This window comes from Motacilla alba, chromosome 23, assembly GCF_015832195.1.
Source record: "Motacilla alba alba isolate MOTALB_02 chromosome 23, Motacilla_alba_V1.0_pri, whole genome shotgun sequence".
Taxonomy (NCBI): Eukaryota; Metazoa; Chordata; class Aves; order Passeriformes; family Motacillidae; genus Motacilla; species Motacilla alba.
Genome location: NC_052038.1, coordinates 4,591,339 through 4,612,957, shown reverse-complemented (window position 1 = coordinate 4,612,957; position 21,619 = coordinate 4,591,339). Strand labels below are relative to the sequence as shown.

The following is a 21,619-nucleotide window of genomic DNA, read 5'->3' as shown; positions in this document are numbered from 1 at the left end:
GGGATCAAGCCCAGGTTATCCAGCTGAATTGTTGCTTCTTTTTCCATAAAAAAAATAAAATAAATGGCACAAATTCAAGGGATGGCAATCTACTGGGATCAAACCAATGTTATCACCTGAATTGTTGCTTGTTTTTCTATAAAAAATAAAATAAATGGCACAAATTCAAGGGATGGCAATCTAGTGGGATCAAAGCCAGGTTATCCACCTGAATTGTTGCTTCTTTTTCCATGAAAAAATAAAATAAATGGCACAAATTCATGGGATGGCAATCTACTGGGATCAAAGCCATGTTATCCACCTGAATTGTTGCTTCTTTTTCCATAAAAAAATAAAATAAATGGCACAAATTCAAGGGATGGCAATCTATTGGGATCAAAGCCAGGTTATCCACCTGAATTGTTGCTTCTTTTTCCATAAAAACGGAATTAGGTGGCACAAAAATCCCTCTAAATCTTTGTGAGAGTGGAGAAAAACAAAGAGGGAGCTTGAGAGGAGACAGTTAAGCACCAGGGAAAACAGGAAATAGCCAGCATTATTTTTGTATTTATTAGAGCCTTCAAGTGGTATTTATCACAAGAAAACAAAACTGCAAAATGCAACCCAAAATCCCAAACGTTTCTGCTTTTCCAGCCCAGTTTAACTACGCAAGGCCAAGGGAATTTTGCTAAAAAAACACTTTAAAAATAAAAAGAATGAGAAGATTCATGAATTTCAAAGAATAATGGGTAACATATCCAGGAAAAGGATCATAAATCCTTTTCCAGGATCATAAATCCCAGGTGAAAATGCTGAATATACCTTCACATCCTCATCCAGCTTCATGATCTTCTTAATCCGAGCCAAGGGCAGCTCCTGAACCCTGAAGTCTTTCTGCAGAGAGATTTGAGAGACTTTTTACTGATATGGAACTCAAAATCAAGGTGAAAAATGTTAAACCAATCAGTGATTTCTAGAATTGAACTGGTTAAAATCAGATTTATTCTCTTTCAGGTGTGGCAGCTCTTCCTGAAGGCTGCAAAATCTCTTTTTTTTTTGGTGTTTTATATTGATTTATTTCTTCTGTCAGATTATTTATATTCATCATTTCACTTCCAAGCTGAAGTTTTCCTGAAGAACAGAATGTTTCTGATGTCACCCATTTATCCATCTATTTATACTGGAAACAAATCCTTCAATTCTGTTTCCTGGGCCCCAGAAACCATTGGAATTTACAAAAAAAATCACAGGAAAAAATGAAGGTGAACAAGAGCTGGATCAAATCCTGGCTTTATTTGTATTTCTCTGTCACCAAATCCCAATTTTGGTGTTAAAAACCTTGCAAGAACCTGGTTTAAAAGACGAGTTTTATGTTTTTGGGTGGATTTTTTCCCTGTTTTCCAGTCAGGAATGGTGGTTTAGGAATGTGGATTATCCCTCTGAGCCCAAATTTGCACCCACACATTCCCTGGAGAGAATTCCTGGGCTCAAGAGGCTTCTCCCTTCCCTGAAGACAAAAAGTGGAATTAAAATAAATAAATTAATTCAGTGTATTCCTGACATGAACCTCTAGAAAAAAGAGAGAAAGGCTGAGGCTACATCCCACTGCATCAGGAATGCAGAATTCACAAAAGACTTCTTAAAAGAAATAAAATAATAATAATAATAATAATCTTCCCTTCTTAACAGAAATGTCACAGGGAAATAATGGGAAAGTCATTTCTCTGGGGAAGAAGCACTGCAGGACGTGTAAGGGAAACAAAAGAGGGGGGAAAATGCTGAAAATGCTGGGTTTTATTCAGAATTTCTCTTCTTCCCAGTAAAGAAAAACGTGGATGTTGTGCATGGCCCAGCCAGCTCTTCAGCAGGGGCATTTAATTTAATTAATACCCAGCACATTTATATACATTTATATACATTTATATACATTTATATACATTTATGTACATTATTTTAATATTTATATAAAATTAAAAAGCATTTTGTGCTTTTCATTCTGCAGAGAAACCCGAGCGTGGTGCTCCTGCTGCAAACCAGAATTCATTTGTCGTGGGGCTGTCCCGTCCTGATGGAAAAAGTGGAATTTTGGAAGGATTTTGGGCAATAAAAGGGCTGGGACCTGTCCTTAACACACACCACACCCAGCACCACATAAACAACTGAAGGGGTGGCTAGGACATGAAAAAATACCCCAAAAGGGTTTTTTTGTTGTTATTCTTTATTTTTTTACTATTTTTCCCCTCACGTTTTTCCTTTTTAAAGGGCCTCGTGAGCTTTGAGCATCACAGAAAGCTGAGGGGAAAATTTTTCATCTGCACCACTTAAGACTTAAATTTAACTTTTATGAACTGTGAGGAGACACAAGCAAAATAATAAAATAATAAATATTAAATACAATAAACATTAAATATAATAAACATTAAACTATATTAAATTAAATATTAAACTAACATTAAAAATCAAATATTAAAATATTTAGATGTACAAAAAAAATTTAAATTAAAAAAAATAATTAAAATGAAAACTTTTTTCTTGCTTTAAGGCAGCCAGGCCACATCCCAGAAATCAGCAGGAGCAGCCCCAAAGCAGCAGGAAAAGCCTCAGCCACCAATTCCTCATCTTTGCTTTTCTCCAAATTTGGCCTCCTTGTCTCCAGAGCCTCTTGTGGAGCTGAAATGCTGAGCTCAGCCTAGGCCTGGCTCTTATTTAGATCTATTTATTTCTATTTTTTTATTTATATATATTTATCCTGCTTCTCCAGGATTCTGCTGCATCCTTCCCCCTTTCTTTAAACAGTTTATTCTTGGTTTTATCCTGAATTTTAGCCATCAAAAAACCCACAGAATCAGGCAGAAATAGCCCCAAAAAAATCAGGGGATCAACACAGCTTTTACACCCATATTAATGGGAACAATTTCAAAAATAAACAGAATAAATTTCAGGATTTGATGATCCCACAGTGCTGGGATCTTTTCCTGTTATTTCTTTTCCCTCCCTGCCCTCAGTCCCCAAAAATCAGGGACCAACACAGGAGCAATTTTAATGATAAACAGAATAAATAAATAAATAAATAAATAAATTTCAGGATTTGATGATCCCACAGTGCTGGGATCTTTTCCTGTTCTCCCTTTTCCTTCCCTGCCCTCAGTCCCCAAAAATCAGGGGAAAATCCACAGCAGCAATTTCAATAATAAACAGAATAAATGTCAGTAAATTGCAAGAAATTGATGATTCCAGTGTTGGGATCTTTTCCTGTTATCCCTTTTCCTGCCTTCCCTCAGTCCCCAAAAATCAGGGTCCAGCAGAGGAGCAATTTTAATGATAAACAGAATAAATAAATAAAATAAAAAAATAAATAAATGAGTGAATTTCAGGATTTGATGATCCCACAGTGCTGGGATCTTTTCCTGTTATTTCTTTTCCTTCCCTGCCCTCAGTCCCCAAAAATCAGGGACCAACACGGGAGCAATTTTAATGATAAACAGAATAAATAAATAAATATAATAAATAAAGAGAATAAATTTCAGGATTTGATGATCCCACAGTGCTGGGATCTTTTCCTGTTATTTCTTTTCCTTCCCTGCCCTCAGTCCCCAAAAATCAGGGGAACATCCACAGAATAATTTCAATGATAAACAGAATAAATAAATACAACAAATAAATAAATTTCAGGATTTGATTATCCCACAGTGCTGGGATCTTTTCCTGTTATCCCTTTTCCTTCCCTGCCCTCAGTCCCCAAAAATCAGGGGAAAATCCACAGCAGCAATTTCAATAACAAACAGAATAAATGTCAGTAAATTCCAATAAAATGATGATTCCAGTGCTGGGATCTTTCCCTGTTATCCCTTCTCCCCCCCTGCACTCAGTTCCCAAAAATCAGGGGAACATCCAAAGGAGCAATTTTAACAATAAACAGAATGAATTTCAGGATTTGATGATCCCACAGTGCTGGGATCTTTTCCTGTTCTCCCTTTTCCTCCCTGCCCTCAGTCCCCAAAAATCAGGGGAACATCCACAGAATAATTTCAATGATAAACAGAATAAATAAATACAACAAATAAATAAATTTCAGGAACTGATGATTCCAGTGCTGGGATGATTTCCTGTTCTCCCTTTTCCTGCCTTCCCTCAGTCCTCAAAAATCAGGGACCAGCACAGCAGCAATTTCAATACCAAACAGAATAAATGTCAGTAAATTGCAAGAAATTGATGATTCCAGTGTTGGGATCTTTTCCTGTTATCCCTTTTCCTGCCTTCCCTCAGTCCCCAAAAATCAGGGTCCAGCAGAGGAGCAATTTTAATGATAAACAGAATAAATAAATAAAATAAAAAAATAAATAAATGAGTGAATTTCAGGATTTGATGATCCCACAGTGCTGGGATCTTTTCCTGTTATCCCTTTTCCTTCCCTGCCCTCAGTCCCCAAAAATCAGGGACCAACACAGGAGCAATTTCAATACCAAACAGAATAAATGTCAGTAAATTCCAATAAATTGATGATTCCAGGGCTGGGATCTTTCCCTGTTCTCCCTTTTCCTGCCTTCCCTCAGTTCCCAAAAATCAGGGGAACATCCAAAGGAGCAATTTTAACAATAAACAGAATGAATTTCAGGATTTGATGATCCCACAGTGCTGGGATGATTTCCTGTTATTTCTTTTCCTCCCTGCCCTCAGTCCCCAAAAATCAGGGACCAACACAGGAGCAATTTCAATACCAAACAGAATAAATGTCAGTAAATTGCAAGAAATTGATGATTCCAGTGCTGGGATCTTTCCCTGTTCTCCCTTTTCCTGCCTTCCCTCAGTCCCCAAAAATCAGGGGAACATCCACAGAATAATTTCAATGATAAACAGAATAAATAAATACAACAAATAAATAAATTTCAGGATTTGATGATCCCACAGTGCTGGGATCTTTTCCTGTTATTTCTTTTCCTCCCTGCCCTCAGTCCCCAAAAATCAGGGACCAACACAGGAGCAATTTCAATAACAATCAGAATAAATGTCAGTAAATTGCAAGAAATTGATGATTGCAGTGCTGGGATCTTTCCCTGTTCTCCCTTTTCCTGCCTTCCCTCAGTTCCCAAAAATCAGGGGAACATCCAAAGGAGCAATTTTAACAATAAACAGAATGAATTTCAGGATTTGATGATCCCACAGTGCTGGGATCTTTTCCTGTTACCCCTTTTCCTGCCTTCCCTCAGTCCCCAAAAATCAGGGGAACATCCACAGAATAGTTTCAATGATAAACAGAATAAATAAATAAATAAATTTCAGGAATTGATGATTCCAGTGCTGGGATGATTTCCTGTTCTCCCTTTTCCTGCCTTCCCTCAGTCCCCAAAAATCAGGGACCAGCACGGGAGCAATTTCAATAACAAACAGAATAAATGTCAGTAAATTCCAATAAAATGATGATTCCAGTGCTGGGATCTTTCCCTGTTATCCCTTCTACCCCCCCTGCACTCAGTTCCCAAAAATCAGGGGAACATCCAAAGGAGCAATTTTAACAATAAACAGAATGAATTTCAGGATTTGATGATCCCACAGTGCTGGGATCTTTTCCTGTTATTTCTTTTCCTCCCTGCCCTCAGTCCCCAAAAATCAGGGACCAGCACAGGAGCAATTTCAATACCAAACAGAATAAATGTCAGTAAATTCCAAGAAATTGATGATTGCAGTGCTGGGATCTTTCCCTTCTCCCTCCCTGCCCTCAGCTCCACTCCCAGTGCCTCCTGAGCTGGCAGAGCAATAAACAGATCCCACTGGCAGTTGAAAATGGAGCTGCCCATCCTTGATAAGCTCCATAATAAACTCCTTTCATGTGGAGATGAAACTCCAGCTCACAAGAATTCTCCGTGCTGCAAGAGGAGAGTAATTAATTCTGGTTATGCATACCAATTTCTACATCTGTTGCTTTAATCAACTATCTGCACACAGAAAGAAAAAAAAAATCAGCTTATCCTGGGCCTGGTGGATTTGGGGATTTTTTAACTTTGAAAAGCCTGGCTTGGACTTGAAGTTCTTTTGTTTTCAGCTGCATTAAAAGCACCAAGAGTGATTTTTGGGTGATAGGAACGCATCAATCTCCCTTTAAAAGTCATTTTTGTTATGTGCCCTCGTTCCCACACCTCTTGAGGGGATGCAAAAAGGAGAAGTTGCTTAGTCCAGCTGTTATTCTCAGCCTAGATGGGATTTTTTAATCCAATGTCTTTAATTATAACACACCTGCTAAGGACACACTTGGAATTTGAGTGAGTTCAGCACTCCAGGGCTGTCAGAGGAGGTGCTCTGGACTAGGGCAGGAGCCTGAACTGAAATTAACTCCCAAAATTGGAATTTAGGGAGGAGGGCAGCGTCTAGGCCGTATTTTGCCAGTAAAACCTTGCTGTGGACAAGGCTCCTCACAGGTTTATGACTCAGAACAGCAGCAGCACAATGTGAGGCTCATCCCAAATCCCCTCCACCTTCTGGAACCTCCAAGAGCTCCTGGCTGCTCCTTTCTCACCCGGGGCTGGTTCAGAACCCCACCTCCTTCCCCTCCCAGGAGAATTCCCCAGCCATGGCATGCCCTGAGCCTGACCAAAGAACTTTTAAATCACCTTTGGGATGTTGTTTTAGCCCAGAAGGAGCTGCAGGTTTGGCTGTTCCACCCCAGAGAGGGAACATTCCCTGGGATGCTCCAGGCCAGGCTGGATGAGGCTTGGAGCCTAATTTTTCTCTAAATCGAAATATTTTAATTGGGATTAGTGGAATTCCCAAGGAAGACTTGGAGTGGGTTCTATTTTAATTCCACGCTTCCCAAGGAATTTAATTCCACGCTTCCCAAGGAATTTAATTCCACACTTCCCAAGGAAGACTTGGAATGGTTCTGTTTTAATTCCCAATTCCTGTGCCCAAAGTACAGGGATAACCCTGAAGATCTTTTCCAAGCTAAACCATTCCATGATTTTATAATTCTGCTACAATTCCATTTCCATTTTTTTTGGAGGTTTATGACTTAAGGATTATTCCTCACTTCCTAAACCACCTTATCCCACAGAAACACCAATTTCCCAGATCCCAGAGCAGGAACAGGTTCAACAGGAGCTTTGACAGGAATTTCTTCTGGGAATATCCCAACCCTGGGGGTGGCTCATGGTTCTATTTTCATTCCCAATTCATTCCCTGTGCCCAAAGGACAGGGATAATCCTGGAAATCTTTTCCAAGCTGAACCATTCCATGATTTATGACTCTGCTACAATTCCATTCCTATCTCCCCTGGCTGAGGGATTATTCCTCACTTCCTAAACCCCCTTATCCCACGGAAACACCGATTTCCCAGATCCCGGAGCAGGAAGCTGAGCTCTGGCAGGGATTCTCCCCGTTTTCCTGGGAATATCCCAGCCCTGGGGACGCTCACCATGGTGAGGTTGCGGATCTCCTCCATCACCCGTGGCCAGAAGCTCTGCAGGCTCTGCTGGGCATCGCTGTTCCCTGCCGTGCCAAAGCCACCATCCGTGGACATGCTGGCACCTGGGAGAGGGAACAAATACAGGAATGAGCAAGGAGGGGAAAAACCAGGAAAAAAACCATAAAAACAGGAAAGAAACAGGATAGGAGCAGGAGAAAAACCAGGAATGGCTTCAAATCGATGGGTTTAGGGTAAAGATTGGGAAGAAATTCCTTCCTCTAAAGGGCTGGGATGGTTTCCCAGAGAAGTTGTGGCTGCCTCATCCTTGGAAGTGTCCAAGGCCTGGTTGGAGTCATGGATCCATGGATCCACCCATTCCTTTGTCCATCCATCTATTCATCCATGGATTGATCTATGGATCCATCCATCCTTCCTTCCCTCTCTTCACCCATCCATGCATCCATCCCTTCCTTTGTCCATCCATCCATCCATGGATCTCTCCATGGATTTATCCATTCCTTTGTCCATCCATTCATGCATCCCTCCATGGATCCATCCATTCCTTTGTCCATCCACCCATGGATCCCTCCATTCTTTTGTCCATCCATCCATCCATGGATCTGCCCATCTCTCCATGGATCCATCTCTCCAATGTCTTCATCCATCCACACATCTGTCCATCTCTCCATGGATCCGTCCATCCATCCCTTTGTCCATCCATCTATGGATCCCTCCATGGATTTATCCATTCCTTTGTCAATCCCTCCATTCCTTTGTCCATCCATCCATCCATGGATCCCTCCATTCCTTTGTCCATCCATCCATCCCTTTGTCCATCCATCCATGGATTTGTCCATTTCTCCATGGATCCAACTCTCCATGGATCCATCTCTCCAATGTCTTCATCCATCCATCCCTTCGTCCATCCAAATATCCATCCATCTCTCCATGGATCCGTCCATCCATGGATCCCTCCATTCCTTTGTCCATCCATCCATGGATTTGTCCATTTCTCCATGGATCCAACTCTCCATGGATCCCTCCATGGATCCATCCATCCCTTTGTCCATCCATCCATGGATCCCTCCATGGATCCATCCATCCCTTTGTCCATCCATCCATGGATCCCTCCATGGATCCATCCATCCCTTTGTCCATCCATCCATGGATCCCTCCATTCCTTTGTCCATCCATCCATCCATGGATCTGCCCATCTCTCCATGGATCCATCTCTCCAATGTCTTCATCCATCCACACATCCGTCCATCTCTCCATGGATCCGTCCATCCATCCATGGATCCCTCCATGGATTTATCCATTCCTTTGTCCATCCGTGGATCCGTCCATCTCTCCATGGATCCATCCATCCCTTTGTCCATCCATCCATGGATCCCTCCATGGATTTATCCATTCCTTCATCCATCCACCCATCCATGGATCCATCCATCCATCCATGCATCCCTCCATGGATTTATCCATTCCTTTGTCCATCCATCCATCCATGGATCCCTCCATGGATTTATCCATTCCTTCATCCATCCACCCATCCATGGATCCGTCCACCCATCCATGGATCCATCTATCCATCCTTCACAAATTCCAGCTCCTTTTTGTACAAAATTCCCAAAGTTCTGGGGAAATCCCGTTTTTTCCTGTGGAAAAAGCAGCAATTCCTGCCCCAATCCCGTGGGGAATCCACCGCCCCGAATCTCTGGAGCCTGAGCGCTCCAGATTTTTTTTTTTCCAAGGAATATTTTGGATTTTTCCACCTTCAAAGTCCCCGCGCTCGCAGGGATTCGGATCCCAGCTCTCAGCTCCTCGTTCCGGGGAAATTCGGGACAAATTAATGATTTTATTCCATGATTTTGATGCCTAAAAATTCATTTATTTCCCTATTTATTGCAAAATATCCTATTATATTTAATATTCTTATTGTTGTCTTGGCTGGGTTTTAGAAATGAAATCGCCTAAATTAAAAATTAATTCTTTTTAGAGAAGTTTTTGTGGGTTTTTTTAGGGAATAAAGCTAAAAAATCCAACTCATCTAGAGAATAAAATTTAAAAAAAAAAAAAATCCGAATTTTAGAAAACAACAATAAAGAAATCCCGGGAGATTTTGGGAGCAGGAGGGCCAAAATTCACTCCTTAAAATGGCACCATCCTACCCCTCCACAGGAAAAATCCAAAATAATTGGAATAATAATAGATAATTTATATAATAAATAATAAATATATCAATATATAATAAATATATAATAATAAATCCAAATGTATTGGTTAAAATAATAAATATATCAATATATATTATATAATAAATCCTAATTTATTGGCTAAAAATAATAAATCTATCAATATATAATAAATAGATCATAAATAATAAATCCTAATTTATTGGTTAAAAATAAATATATAATATATAATAAATAATAAAGCCTAATTTATTGATTAAAATAATAAATATATCAATATATAATAAATATATCATAAATAATAAAGCCTAATTTATTGATTAAAATAATAAATATATCAATATATCAATATATAATAAGTAATAAATCCTAATTTATTGGTTAAAATAATAAATATATAAATATAGAATAAATATATAATAAATAATAAATCCTAATTTATTGGTTAAAATAATAAATAAATCAATATATAATAAAATAAATCCTAATTTATTGGTTTAAAAGAATAGATATATCAATATATAATAAATATATCATAAATAATAAATTATAATTTATTGGTTAAAATAATAAATATATAAATATATAATAAATAATAAATAATAAATAATAAGTCCTAATTTATTGGTTAATAAATCAATTTGCAGATTTCTTGCTGCTCTTGACCTAAAAAAATTCGATTTTTCCCCACAAAAAGGCATCAAAATATCCCAATTTTTGGCTGGAATCAAGATTTCGGGGGGATTTTTATTCGGGTTTTTTTATTCTGCAGGTTGGTCTCGTGTGCTGGCAACACTGAAAAGCCGGATAAATCCTGATTTTTGGGGAAATCAATTATTCTGGGGGAATGATTTCAAGGAAAAATCAATTATTATTAAGGAAATAAATGAAATTATTTCAAGATGCTGGCAATGACCTTCATGCTCACGGGGAATTCTCCAATCCTGGCTCCGGGAGTTCCTCCAACATTCCCTAAATTCTTCAAATGGGATTTTTGGGGATATTTTTTCCTTTTATTCCTTTTTTTACCCAAACCGTGCCGAGGCGAAAGAGCTGAATAACCCCGAGGTGAGGGGCTGGGAGCGGGAACTGGGAATTAAAGCACCCCAAACGACAGCTGGAAAAAAGCTCAAACCCCGAGAGGAGCAAAGCCCAGCTCCAAAGCCCTGCACCCGCATCCCAGAACCATCCCAAGAAGTTTTATTAATTAATTATCAATAATTTCCCAATTAAATTAGGAGTTTTAAGGTCAATCACCCAGCAGAGAAGGGAAAAAGGTGAATTTTCCCCCTGAGGAGCAGGAACAGGAGGCAAAGCTCAGCTCCAAAGCCCTGCACCCGCATCCTAAAACTATTCCAAGAACTTTCACCAATTAATTATCAATAATTTCCCAATTAAATTACACTTTTAAAACTCAACAGTCACCCAGCAGAGAAGGGAAAAAGTGATCTTTTCACCCTGAGGAGCAGGAACAGGAGGCAAAGCCCAGGTGCAAAGCCCTGCACACTCATCCTAAAACAATTCCAAGAAGTTTTACTAATAATTTATCAATAATTTCCCAATTGAATTAGGATTTTTACGGTCAATCACCCAGCAGAGAAGGGAAAAAGGTGAATTTTCACCCTGAGGAGCAGGAACAGGAGGCAAAGCCCTGCACCCTCATCCTAAAACCCTTCCAAGAAGTTTCACCAATGAACTATCAATAATTTCCCAATTAAATTAAGATTTCTAAGGTCAACAATCTAAAACCAGAGAAGGGCAAAAGGTGAATTTTCACCCTGAGGAGCAGGAACAGGAGGCAAAGCTCAGCTCCAAAGCCCTGCACCCGCATCCTAGAACCATTCCCAAGAAGTTTTATTAATTATTTATCAATAATTTCCCAATTAAATTAGGATTTTTACGGTCAATCACCCAGCAGGGAAGGTAAAAAGGTGAATTTTCACCCTGAGGAGCAGGAACAGGAGGCAAAGCCCTGCACCCTCATCCTAAAACCATTCCAAGAAGTTTCACCAATGAATTATCAATAATTTCCCAATTAAATTACACTTTTTAAACGCAACAATCACCCAGCAGAGAAGGGAAAAAGGTGAATTTTCCCCCTGAGGAGCAGGAACAGGAGGCAAAGCCCAGGTGCAAAGCCCTGCACCCGCATCCTAAAACCATTCCAAGAAGTTTCACCAATGAACTATCATTAATTTCCCAATTAAATTAGGATTTTTAAGGTCAACAATCACCCAGCAGAGAAGGGGAAAAGGTGAATTTTCACCCTGAGGAGCAGGAACAGGAGGCAAAGCTCAGCTCCAAAGCCCTGCACCTGCATCCTAAAACCATTCCAAGAAGTTTCACCAATGAATTATCAATAATTTCCAAACTGAATGAAGATTTTTAAGGTCGACAATCACCCAGCAGAGAGGGGAAAAAGGTGAATTTTCACCCTGAGGAGCATCTCGGAGGAGCAGGAACAGGAGGCAAAGCCCTGCACCCTCATCCAAAAACCCTTCCAAGAAGTTTCCCCAATGAATTATCAATAATTTCCAAACTAAATGAAGATTTTTAAGCTCGACAATCACCCAGCAGAGAAGGGAAAAATGACATTTTTCCCCTGAGGAGCACGAACAGGAGGCAAAGCTCAGCTCCAAAGCCCTGCACCCTCCTCCTAAACCCCTTAAGTTTTATCAATCCATTAATTTCCCACTTAAACGAAGCTTTTAAAGCCTAACAATCACCCAGCAGAGAAGAGGAAAAATGACATTTTCCCCCCTGAGGAGCAGCAACACCCCCGGCGCTCCCAAACCCCAAATTACCCCGAACCCCGGACCATCCCCGGTGTCCTTGATGCCCTCGCCTCCGGTTTTTTTTTCCCCTCCTCTTTGATTTTCTCTTTTATTTATTTAATTTTTTTTTTCTTTTCGGTCCAAAGTGCCGCAAACAAACTTTGTCCTTCAGAGCGGCGGCTCGCAGCGCCGGCATCTCAAGGTCACTCGAGCAGGCCCCGCTCCGAGCCGGGCTGCGCCGGGGCCGGGGCCGGTCCCGGAGCCCCGGGACCCCTCAGCTCCGCCAGCCCCCGCTCCCCCCGTGACCTTCGGCGCCGATTTCCCCACAAAAACGACAACAAAGAGCCGCCAGCACCGCCGGGGCTCCGGGGGTGTCGCGGCGCCGCTGTCGCCCCCCGGCCCCGCGGGGTGATGGCGGCCGGGCCAAGGGCACCGCGGAGCCCCCGCCGCGCTCGGGGCACCCCCGCTGCTTTGTCCGCACCCCCCCTCCGCGCTGCCCTCACGGCGTTAGCGGCGCTCGGCGGGGAGCACCGGGGGTTTAACCCCGACCCGCAGCCGGCGCCTCCCGCCGCGCCCCCCCCTTCCCGCACCGGCACGCACGAGCATCCCCAACCGCCGCGGCCTGTCCCCGCCGCACGGGCCGCCCTCCCGCTCCGCCGGCGCGGCGGCGGCGGCCCGGACTCACCGGCGGCCGTGGGCGCGGGCGGGGGTTCCCCGCCATGGCTTTGTCTTTGAGTGACCCCGGGAGCCGCGGGGGCCCCCCCGGGCCGGGCCGTGCCCGCGGCCCCTTTAACGGCGGCGGCCCCGCGCGCCCCGCTGCGCGCGCCCGGCCCGCCCCGCGGCGGCGCCCATTGGCCGCGCGCCCCGCGGCCGAGCTCCCCCATTGGCCGCGCGCCCCGCGGCCCCGCGCTCCCATTGGTCGGCGCCGCGGCGCAGCCTCGCCGGCCGCTTCCTGCTTTAAAGTTACCTTGAGCGGCGGCCGCAGGGGTCAGGCAAGCCCCGCCCCTCAGCCCCGCCCCGATTGGCCGCCTCGCCTCCTATTCAAACGCCTGAAGAGGCCGGCTGGGCCTGCCGCTGATTGGTCGGCGCGGCCGTCAATCACGGCGGTTCCCGCCACACCTTCCCGGCGGGGCGCGGGGCCGCACGTGCGCGAGGCGCGGCGGGAGCGCGCGCGGCCCGAGCCGCCGAAATCCCGGGATTTTGGGAACTTTTGGAGATGAAGCCGCCCCCAACCCCCTGGCAAGGCAGGGACACCCCGAGCAGGTGACACGGGTGGCGTCGGGAGGTCCCCGCAGCTGCTGCAGGGCCCTGGCAGCCCCTGGGGTGAAGCGCTCCCTCAGCGTGAGGGGAGCCCGCTGAGGTGTTTGATTTGTGCTCCTCGTCCTGGCCCTGGGCAGAGCCCGGCTCCATCCTCACACCCTTCGGGGGCTTTTTAGTGTTGGGTTTTAGTGTAGGGCCCCCAAAATGAATTCGGGGTTCTTATCTCCCCACAAATAAACCCTTTATTGCAGAACTCCCCAAAATTAATTTGGGGTTTTTACCCCTGCACAAATAGACCCTTTAGTGTAGGGCCTCCCAAAATGAATTTGGGGTTCTTATCTCCCCACAAATAAACCCTTTATTGCAGAACTCCCCAAAATTAATTTGGGATTTTTCCCCTCACAAATAAACCCTTTATTGTAGAACTTCCCACAATTAATTTGAGGATTTTTGCCCCCACAAATAATCCCTTTACTGTAGAACCTCTCAAAATTAATTTGAGGATTCTTCCCCTCACAAATAAACACTTTATTGCAGAAATTCCCAAAATTAATTTGGGGGTTTTATCCCTCCACAAATAGACCCTCTAGGGTAGGGCCTCCCAAAATGAATTTGGGGTTCTTATCTCCCCACAAATAAACCCTCTATTGCAGAAATTCCCAAAATTAATTTGGGGTTTTTACCCCGCACAAATAGACCCTTTTGTGTAGGGCCTCCCAAAATGAATTTGGGGTTTTCATCCCCCCATAAATAAACCCTTTACTGGTTTTTTCCCCCCACAAATAATCCCTATACTGTAGAACCTCTCAAAATTAATTTGGGTTTTTTCCCCTCACAAATAAACCCATTATTGCAGAACTTCCCAAAATTAATTGGGGTTTTTTTCCCCTCACAAATAAACCCATTATTGCAGAACTTCCCAAGCTCTGATTTCCTACTGACAGGATTATCCAGGGGAAAAATATTGGGAAGCACAGCCAAGTGATCAAATCACTCTGAATCTGATCATGAGGAGAGATTAATTTAAAAATAGATATTCCTGATGATTTGGGGGAATAGAATTGGTTAAATAGAATTTGGGAATGTTGTGGGTAAAGAATGGGAGTGGCCCAGAATAAAAAAATTGTGGAAATCAGGGGATGTTTGAACCTCTAGATGCAGAAATCCCAGTTTTATCAACAGCACCACACTGAATTCGAGCTGTAATTCCAAACTATGACAGGATTATCCTGGGGGAAAAATATTGGGAAGCACAGCCAAGTGATCAAATCACTCTGAATCTGATAATGAGGAGAGATTAATTTAAAAATAAATCTTCCAGATTATTTAGGGGAATAAAATTGGTTAAACAGAATTTGGGAATGTTGTGGGTAAAGAATGGGAGAGGCCCACAATAAAAAGTTGTGGAAATCAGGGGATATTTGAACCTGTAAATGCAGAAATCCCAGTTTTATCAGCATCACCATGTGGATTTTGAGCTGTAATTCCAAGCTCTAATTTCCTGCTGACAGGATTATCCAGGGGGAAAATATTGGGAAGCACAGCCAAGCCCTGGATTAAATCACTGAATCTGATAACGAGGAGAGATTAATTTAAAAATAAATCTTCCAGATTATTTAGGGGAATAAAATTGGTTAAATAGAATTTGGGAATGTTGTGGGTAAAGAATGGGAGAGGCTCAGAATAAAAAGTTGTGGAAATCAGGGGATGTTTGAACCTCTAGATGCAGAAATCCCAGTTTTATCAACAGCACCACACTGAATTTGAGCTGTAATTCCAAACTATGACAGGATTATCCAGGGGGAAAAATATTGGGAAGCACAGCCAAGCCCTGGATTAAATCACTGAATCTGATAATGAGGAGAGATTAATTTAAAAATAAATCTTCCAGGTTATTTAGGGGAATAAAATTGGTTAAATAGAATTTGGGAATGTTGTGGGTAAAGAATGGGAGAGGCCCACAATAAAAAGTTGTGGAAATCAGGGGATATTTGAACCTCTAGATGCAGAAATCCCAGTTTTATCAGCATCATGATGGATTTTGAGCTGTAATTCCAAGATATAATTTCCTACTGACAGGATTATCCAGGGGGGAAATACTGGGAAGCACAGCCAAGCCCTGAATTAAATCACTGAATCTGATAATGAGGAGAAATTAATTTAAAAATAAATCTTCCAGATTATTTAGGGGAATAAAATTGGTTAAATAGAATTTGGGAATGTTGTGGGTAAAGAATGGGAGAGGCCCACAATAAAAAGTTGTGGAAATCAGGGGATGTTTGAACCTCTGTTTTATCAGCATCATGTGGATTTTGAGCTGTAATTCCAAGCTCTAATTTCCTACTGACAGGATTATCCAGGGGGAAAAATATTGGGAAGCACAGCCAAGCCCTGGATTAAATCACTGAATCTGATAACGAGGAGAAATTAATTTAAAAATAAATCTTCCAGATTATTTAGGGGAATAAAATTGGTTAAATAGAATTTGGGAATGTTGTGGGTAAAGAATGGGAGTGGCCCACAATAAAAAAGTTGTGGAAATCAGGGGATATTTGAACCTCTAGATGCAGAAATCCCAGTTTTATCAACAGCACCACACTGAATTCGAGCTGTAATTCCAAACTATGACAGGATTATCCTGGGGGAAAAATATTGGGAAGCACAGCCAAGCCCTGGATTAAATCACTCTGAATCTGATAACGAGGAGAGATTAATTTAAAAATAAATCTTCCAGATGATTTGGGGGAATAAAATTGGTTAAACAGAATTTGGGAATGTTGTGGGTAAAGAATGGGAGAGGCTCAGAATAAAAAGTTGTGGAAATCAGGGGATGTTTGAACCTCTGTTTTATCAGCATCATGTGGATTTTGAGCTGTAATTCCAAGCTATAATTTCCTACTGACAGGATTATCCTGGGGGAAAAATATTGGGAAGCACAGCCAAGTGATCAAATCACTCTGAATCTGATAACGAGGAGAGATTAATTAAAAAAGAAATCTTCCTGATGATTTGGGGGAATAGAACTGGTTAAAAAATGGCCTTAAAAAAATATAAATACACTCTGTTCTCTTCCTGTGGCATTGCTCAGATAAAAAGCAGGGCCTGGAAGCTGTGGAATTCTGACTATTGGAATTATGTGAGGTACTTGGGGTGGCAGGAAAAACAAAGCCAGCACCTTTCCTGCAGGACAGAGGAATGCCTGGCTGGAATTGTGCAATTCCGAGGGGTTCTGACCGGCCAGACAATTCCCAAGGGTCCTAAAGCTGCTCACGGAGCGTTCAGTGGTTCCTCGTGACAAAAAAATGGGGTCATTTTGGGAAGTTTTACAATATAGGGTTCATTTACGGGGGGGATAAAAACCCCAAATTAATCTTGGGAAGTTCTACAATAAGGAGTTTATTTGTGGGGGGAAAAATCCCAAATTAATTTTGGAAAGTTCTGCAATAAAGGGTTTATTTGTGGGGGGCAAAAACCCCAAATTATTTTTGGTAAGTTCTACAATAAAGGGTTCATTAGCAGGGGGATAAAAAACCCCAAATTAATCTTGGGAAATTCTACAATAAGGAGTTTATTTGTGAGGGGAAAAATCCCCAATTAATTTTGGGAAGTTCTGCAATAAAGGTTTTATTTGTGGGGGCAAAAATCCTCAAATTAATTTTGTGAAATTCTACAATAAAGAATTTGTGGGGGGAAAAACCCCAAATTAATTTTGGGATGTTCTACAATAAGGAGTTTATTTGTGAGGGGAAAAATCCCCAATTAATTTTGGGAAGTTCTGCAATAAATAATTTATTTGTGGGGGGGAAAAACCCCAAATTAATCTTGGGAAGTTCTACAATAAAGGGTTCATTTGCAGGGGGAAAATCCTCAAATTAATTTTGAGAGGTTCTACAATAAAGGGTTTATTTGTGGAGGGATAAAAACCCCAAATTAATTTTGTGAAGTTCTCCAATAAATAATTTATTTGTGGGGGGAAAAACCCCAAATTAATTTTGGGAGCCCTACAGTAATGGGTTTATTTATGGGGGGATAAAAACCCCAAAATAATTTTGGGAGCCCTACAGTAACAGGTTTATTTTTGGGGGATAAAACCCCCAAATTAATTTTGGGAGCCCTACAGTAATGGGTTTATTTGTGGAAAAAAAACCCCACTAGATTAATTTGGGAAGCCCTAAAGGGTTTATTTCGATCCTTGCAGCTGTTGTTGCTCTGGAACCCCAGAGGGTTCGCATTCATTTTGGGAAAGAATTCTCTCTTGGGATGCAATTCCCAGGGAAGCTGGGGTGCCCCAGGGCCAGGGGTGACACTGGATGGGATTCGAGGTCCCTCCCAACTCCAACCATTCCATGAATTACAGAGTTACTGGGAAAACAAGGGGAGAAAGGAACGTGCCGAGCCCTGTGGCTGTCACCTGCCTCTCCCAGGCACTTCCAGGAATCCAGCTCTGCCCCTGAATCCCAGAATCCCAGAATTTCCAGGTTGGAAGAGACCTTTAAGATCGAGTCCAAGCCACGTTCCAACACCTCAACCAGATCATGGCACCCAGGGCCACATCCAGGCTGGTTTTAAACACATCCAGGGATGGTGACTCCACCACCTCCCCGGGCAGATGATTCCAGGGTTTGCCCACTCTTTCTGTGAAAAACTTCCTCCTTAATTCCAGCCCGGATCTCCCTTGGTGCAGCTGGAGACCGTGTCCTCTTGTTCTGTTATTGCCCGGAGAAAGAGACCGACCCCAGCTCGGCACAGCCACCCTTCAGGAGGCTGAGGAGAGTGACAAGGTCACCTCTGAGTCTCCTTTTCTCCAGGCTGAACACCCCCGGCTCCCTCAGTTCTTCACAGGGCTCGTGTTCCAAATTCCTGCTTCCTGTGGGGCAGCAAAAGGAGCTTGGGCAAACAGGATTTATCTTGATGGAGCACAAACTAACGAGGGACAGAGCGGCCAGGCAGGAAAAACGCCCGGCTCAAGGTCACCAGGAACTGCTGGGATCCCACCTGGAATGAGCACGCGGGGATCCTGCTGGATCCCAGGATATCCTGAGCTGGAAGGATCCCCAAAATCATCCAGTCCAACCCCACCATCCCATCCCTGGGAGCGGTGTCCAAACGTTCCTGGAGTTCTGGCAGCCTTGGGAACGTTCCCATTCCCTGGGCAGCGCCCCAGCACCAAAAACCCCAAAACTTTTCCCTAAATCCCCCCTGGAACAGCTGCAGCCATCCCCTGGGATCCTGTCCCTGGCTGTGCCACAGCCGGGTGTGACACTGCTGTCACCACGGTGCCCTCAGGTGAGCTGAGGCTGTCACAGAGCAGTCCAAAAACAGGATCTCAACTCAGGATAAACCTAACCAGGGAAGTTTGTAGGGCTGGAGGAAAAGGTAAAGAGTTCAAAATTGTCCACGCTCAAGCAGCAATGGAGACAGGGAAGGTTGATTCCCAAATCCATGGCAAATACTCCACTCTGAGCCAAGAGAAACGGCTCAGAAGTGCTTTGGAAAGTCACATTCCAGAAGCAGCCAGGGCTGTTGTTCCTTCCTCTGTGACAGCCTGGAATCTGCCAGAGCTCCAGGGCCTAGAGGTGGCCCTGGGACAGAGCTCAGGCACCCCAGAGCTGCCCTGACACCCCTCAAACACCTGGGACCTGAACGGAATGCCAGCCCCAAGGAATTCCAGGTTATCCAGGCCACAGCCACACTGCTGGGATTTAGCAGCTGCCTGGTAAATCCCAACCTTCTTTTATTCACTCAGCTTGGGAAAAAGCAGGATTTAGGGAGCCCAGAGGTGTTCGCACAGCTCTTGCTGATTTTTGAGCACAGATTAAAAAACGCCCAAGAAAACACCAGAAACCCTTGCCTGCCTTGTCACAGCCCTGCCCAGTGTTGTGGCAGAGCCTGAAGAAGATTCTCAAGGCTTGGATGGCAAAAAAAATCCCAAAGATTGGTAAAACAGAATCATGACAGAATGTTAAGGGTTGGGAGGGATCTTAAAAGTCACCAAGTGCCACCCGCCAATACCTTCCACTGTCCCAGGGTGCTCCAAGCCCCATCCAGCCTGGCCTTGGGCACTTCCAGGGATCCAGGGGCAGCCCCAGCTTCTCTGGGAAACCCATTCCAGCCCCTCACTGCTCTCACAGCCAAGAATTTCTTCCTAAAATAAAATCTAAACCTAAACATCCGAGCTTCTCCCTACCCGCTCCCTTCTCAGACAGGTCAGGGTCACAACCCGCCTTGGAATCAGAGAGACACCCTAAAGCTCATCCCGTCCCACCACAGCACGCTGCTCAAGGCTTTATCCACCTTGGTTTGGACCCTTCCAGGGATGGGGCACCGCAGCACACCCCGTGTGGCGGCCCGGCAGATCCCACCGGGAAAACACCGGGAGGCCTCCGCGCTCTGTTCTGCCCGCCGGCCTTAAGGCAGCGCGATCCCCCGGGCCAGAATCCCGGCTCTCCGGCCGGGGGGTCCGGGGCTCATCCGGCCCCGAATCCCGGCACTCCGGGCGGAGGATCCGGGGCTCATCCGGTCCCGAATCCCGGCTCTCCTCCGGGGCCCATCCAGCCCTGAATCCCGGCTCTCCGGCCGGGGGGTCCGGGACTCATCCGGCCCCGAATCCCGGCTCTCCGGCCTGAGGGTGCGGGGCCCATCCAGCCCCGAATCCCGGCTCTCCGGCCGGGGGGTCCGGGGCTCATCCTGCCCCGAATCCCGGCTCTCCTTGGGGGCCCATCCGGCCCCGAATCCCGGCTCTCCTTGGGGGCTCATCCTGCCCCGAATCCCGGCTCTCCTTGGGGGCCCATCCGGCCCCGAATCCCGGCTCTCCTTGGGGGCTCATCCTGCCCCGAATCCCGGCTCTCCTTGGGGGCCCATCCGGCCCCGAATCCCGGCTCTCCTTGGGGGCCCATCCGGCCCCGAATCCCGGCTCTCCTTGGGGGCCCATCCAGCCCAGAATCCCGGCTCTCCTTGGGGGCTCATCCGGCCCCGAATCCCGGCTCTCCTTGGGGGCTCATCCAGCCCCGAATCCCGGCTCTCCTTGGGGGCTCATCCGGCCCCGAATCCCGGCTCTCCTTGGGGGCCCATCCGGCCCCGAATCCCGCCTCTCCTCCGGGGCTCCCGGGCCTCGCCACCCCCGCCCCCCCCCACCCCGTGCCCGCGCGGGACAACGGTCCGCTCGCTGTCCTCTCCTCGGTCCGCGCCGCGCCAGCCAATCAGCGCCCTCCTCCCCGCGCCCGCCTCCCCCGCGCGGGCCAATCAGCGCGCGCGCCGCGGCCCGGCCAATGGCAGCGCAGCCGTTGCTGAGGGGGGGCCGCAAGGACCCCTCGGGCCGCCCCCGCCCCGCGCCCCCTCACGGGCCGCCGCCGCCGCCTCCCCCCCGCCGCGCTCCCCGCGTACTCACCGGGGCGGCCGGCGCCGCGACCTCCGCCTGCTCCGCCCGCTGCCCGCGCTGCCTCCGGCGCGGCCGGCGGGAAGCGGGGGGGAAAAAGGGGGGGCGGCCGGAGCGGAGTGAGCGCCGAGCGGCCGAGAAACAAGATGGCGGCGGGGCCGTGAGGCGGCGGGGCGGAGGCTCCGCCCTTTTTTGTCGTTCCCCCCCCTCCGCTCTCTTCCCCTCCCCGGGCTGGGCCGCGGCGGCGCGCGCGGATGCGTGATCCGGCGGGGATCTCGCGAGATTTGCGGTGTGGGCGGGGGCACCGTGAGGGACGGGGACGATCCTGAGGGACCGGGGCGAACCGTGAGGGACAGGGACAAACCTGAGGGACTGTGAGGGACCAGGGCAAACTGTGAGGGACAGGGACAAACCTGAGGGACTGTGAGGGACCGGGGCGAACCGTGAGGGACAGGGACAAACCTGAGGGACTGTGAGGGACCAGGGCAAACCGTGAGGGACAGGGACAAACCTGAGGGACTGTGAGGGACCGGGGCAAACCGTGAGGGACAGGGACAAACCTGAAGGACCGGGACAAATTGGGACAGACCTGAGGGACAGGGACAAATCTGAGGGACTGTGAGGGACAGGGGCAAACCGTGAGGG

At 45.7% G+C, this 21,619-nt stretch overlaps 1 protein-coding gene across 3 annotated transcripts in view; it reads right to left on the bottom strand.

The window, feature by feature from the left end:
* The window catches only part of NFYC (nuclear transcription factor Y subunit gamma), a 36,626-nt gene extending 15,426 nt beyond the window's left edge, over positions 1-21,200 (bottom strand). For 2 of the 3 annotated variants that reach the window (XM_038160567.1, XM_038160568.1), the window contains exons 1-3: positions 13,025-13,179; positions 7,386-7,498; positions 802-873 (exon numbers count right to left, since the gene is read on the bottom strand). In XM_038160567.1, the coding sequence (XP_038016495.1) occupies positions 802-873; positions 7,386-7,490 (177 nt within the window). In that variant the 5' untranslated portion in view covers positions 7,491-7,498; positions 13,025-13,179. Of the gene's footprint in view, positions 1-801; positions 874-7,385; positions 7,499-13,024; positions 13,180-20,986 lie in introns of those variants that run through there. The other variant, XM_038160569.1, reaches the window with a different exon arrangement.
* Positions 21,201-21,619: the final 419 nt, after the last annotated feature.